Source organism: Sinocyclocheilus rhinocerous, unplaced genomic scaffold (assembly GCF_001515625.1).
Source record: "Sinocyclocheilus rhinocerous isolate Xijiao unplaced genomic scaffold, SAMN03320098_v1.1 scaffold942, whole genome shotgun sequence".
In the NCBI taxonomy this organism is placed as follows: Eukaryota; Metazoa; Chordata; class Actinopteri; order Cypriniformes; family Cyprinidae; genus Sinocyclocheilus; species Sinocyclocheilus rhinocerous.
Window position 1 is genome coordinate 2869873 of NW_015627890.1, and position 3397 is coordinate 2873269.

Genomic DNA, 3397 nt, shown 5'->3' on the forward strand with positions numbered 1-3397 from the left:
CCACATGTGGCGACCCCGTACTGGACTCCGCTTCGTCCACTGTGAAAGCCGATCCGGTGAGTTGTTGTATTTCCTCAGCAACCAGCACGGATCAGCTCCAGGCATGACGAAGCAGATATCGTCCTCTTTTGGAAGACCAAACGAAGTAGTTTCGCTTTCACAACGAAACACAGCATCACACACGACGGCCTAGAGTGAGCGGCAGCGGCCTAGAGTGAGCAGAGGCCGGAGGGCTAGAATGAGCAGAGGTGGCGGGCTTGAGAACGGCGCGGCCGGCGGATTCGACGAAGGAGCGTCCGGAGTGCTTGCGGCAACCACATGTGACGACCCCGTACTGGACTCCGCTTCGTCCACTGTGAAAGCCGATCCGGTGAGTTGTTGTATTTCCTCAGCAACCAGCACGGATCAGCTCCAGGCATGACGAAGCAGATAAAATAGCCTTTTTTTCCTAAATAAACCTAACTTTATTCCTCAGTCAAGGGGGTAAAACGGGGGCCGTGCAGAAGTGTGCCACATGTCGGGGCCGCGGCATGCGGATCATGATCAGACAGCTGGCTCCTGGCATGGTACAGCAGATGCAGTCTGTGTGCACCGACTGCAATGGAGAGGGTGAGAATTCATTTTCATTCAGTGAACTCGATTTGTGATGGTCTGAATACAACATTTCGATGCTTGGTTGTGTTTTTAGGGGAAGTGATCCACGAGAAAGACCGCTGTAAAGAGTGTGAGGGCCGTAAAGTGTGTAAAGAGGTAAAGGTCTTGGAGGTGCATGTGGATAAAGGAATGAAACACGGACAGAAGATCACATTCAGCGGAGAGGCGGACCAGTCGCCCAACACAGAGCCTGGAGACATTATACTGGTGCTGCAGGAGAAAGATCATGAGGTAACACACACACACACAATGAGCAGTGTAGAGTCAATAGTAGGACTCTAATCAACAACTATGTTGATTATCTGTTAATGTATTGGTTATTTTGCCCAATGTTCTTCCATAGATAATGTGCACACTGAAATCTATCAATATATTTTATAGTAATCTGTACAAAAACGGTCCAAAATATAAAGGTTGGAATTAAATTTATACATGTAGTATTATTATTAATAATAATTTATTATTTTGTAATTTAAATTTGAATATATATATTAAGTATTTGTAATTTTGAAAAAGTTTTTATATTTTTAATAATCCGAAATAATGTGAAATGTTTAAATGTAAATTTAATCCTGTTAAAATTACTATTCAAAAAAGCGTCATTACTTATGTTGCATACAGGATTTCAAGTTTCAGTTCTAATTCATTCAATTTATAATTAATTTACTTACATTTTATGTTGAATCAAGAATATTATTTTGATGAATGGGTGAATTTTGGGGTGAACGATCCCTTTAAGTATATTAAAGCAAGCAGCATGTAGTAAAGGTTCAAGAGTGTGGAAGGAAGAAGGCAGGGTCGGCTTGCTGGGACGCGAGCTTTATTTAAATTTCTCTTGCACCGCACACAATACGGCGCTCGTTCACCAGCTGGCATTCACGACAAGATGCGCACCACCTGCGCACGTTCTCGTGAATGCCCGGCCAGAAAAATCGGGGCATTAGCCGATTCAGTGTCGCTGCTTGCCCCAAATGTCCGGCCATTGGATTACAGTGAGCTTTTTGGTACTAACAATTGGGTTGTATCCTGTTTTGACTGTGTCTTGGGTCACTCGATACAACCGGTCTTTTAAAATAGCGAAATACGGATAGGAGAGCGGTCGAGCGGGTTGGAGAAGCTGTCCGTCAATGGAACGGACCTGTTCGAAAGCATTTTTGAGCGACTCATCCTGGGACTGCTCCCGGGGAAAATCATCGCACTTCGCGAGGGTACCCCTCTCAACCGCGCTCCGTTCCCCTGGCTCAGTCCCCCTTGGTCCCAGCTCAGCTTCTCCCACCTGCGCGACCGCCCCCGTCTGCCGCGCTCTTTCCTCCCAAGAGACACCCGCACATAGATGCCCCAATAATGCTTTAAACCCTGGCCAATTTGTCCCCAAAATTAGCGGATGCCTGAGGTGCGGGCTAACCGCCACCTCTACTCTATGCTTTTGTCCCCGAAATTGAATAGCCACCGACATTAAGGGGTAGTTCACCACGTCCCCGTGCACACACCGAACCTTAACCATGCGGCTCTTATCCAATGCCTCCGGCTGAATCAGGCTTTGATGCATTGAGGTTTGGTTGCATCCCGAATCCACCAAAGCCTGATATGTACCCCCCCTAATACTCACAGGTATCTGGTACAGGCCAGCTTGATCGGGGGCAGCCTGCGGGGCGTCCGGGACCCGGATCAGCGTCCCCACCTCCATCCCTGGACACCGATCAATAAAATGACCTGGGTCCCCGCAACGCCAGCAGGCCGGCCCAGGCCTCCCCGCCGCCCTAGTGGCAGGAAGTGGGTCAAGGTCCGGTCTCTCCACACCAATTACTGAAACAAGACACAGGTGTTTATCATTTGCGCTTGACCTACTTACGCACCGCTCGTCTCCTGCCTCTCTCTCTCGATGCAGACCTCGCTGAACCACGCCCCCCTCGCCACACAGCATTTAATCACTTTCAGGCAGTTAAGATGTGCTGTCTTGCAGAATGAAAATGTTTGCATTATAAGAATAATAACATTAAAATGTGTTTTTCTTTTCTTTTCTTTTAAAGCTCAAATACCTTATGATGTCTTTGTTTACAGGAGTTCCGTCGTGATGGAAACGATCTGCACATGTCCCACAGGATTGGTCTGGTGGAGGCGCTGTGTGGATTTCAGTTCATGCTCACGCACCTTGACGGACGACATCTCGTCATCAAATATCCCCCTGGCAAAGTCATAGAGCCAGGTAAGCATAATGGTTTGTCAATGTTCTGTTCATGTTTTTGTAGAATATGCTGTAGGAAATGTTGTGTTCTCGTTGTCAGGTTCTATAAGGGTCATCCGAGGGGAAGGAATGCCTCAGTACAGAAACCCCTTTGAGAAAGGAGATCTGTACATCAAGTTTGACGTCAAGTTTCCTGAGAATGGCTGGATCAGCACAGAGAAACTAACGGTGAGTTTTCAACAATGTTGTTATTGTTAACTAAAATTATGAAAAATGTACTAAATAAAGCTGAAATAAAATATTAATATTAAATAAAAAATAACTTATCATTTTAAGTTGGAGTACTGAAATTACTAAAACCAAAACTAATTAAAAGGGTCATATGATGCGATTTCAATTTTTCCTTTCTCTTTGAAGTGTTACAAGCTCTTAATATAAAGAAGATCTGTAAAGTTGCAAAGACTAAAGTCTCAAATCCAAAGAGATATTCTTTATAAAAGTTGAGAGTCAGCCACGCCTACCTAAAACGCCTCGTTCTAACACGCCCCCACATATCTA

The 3397-nt window shown here is 45.5% G+C and overlaps 1 protein-coding gene across 1 annotated transcript in view; it reads left to right on the plus strand.

The window, feature by feature from the left end:
- LOC107735561 (dnaJ homolog subfamily A member 2-like) overlaps positions 1-3397 on the plus strand; it is an 11058-nt gene that overhangs the window by 5173 nt on the left and 2488 nt on the right. The window contains exons 5-8 of the mRNA XM_016547207.1: positions 476-609; positions 689-885; positions 2716-2860; positions 2940-3067. Coding sequence (XP_016402693.1) covers positions 476-609; positions 689-885; positions 2716-2860; positions 2940-3067 — 604 coding nt within the window. The remainder of the gene's footprint in view (positions 1-475; positions 610-688; positions 886-2715; positions 2861-2939; positions 3068-3397) is intronic.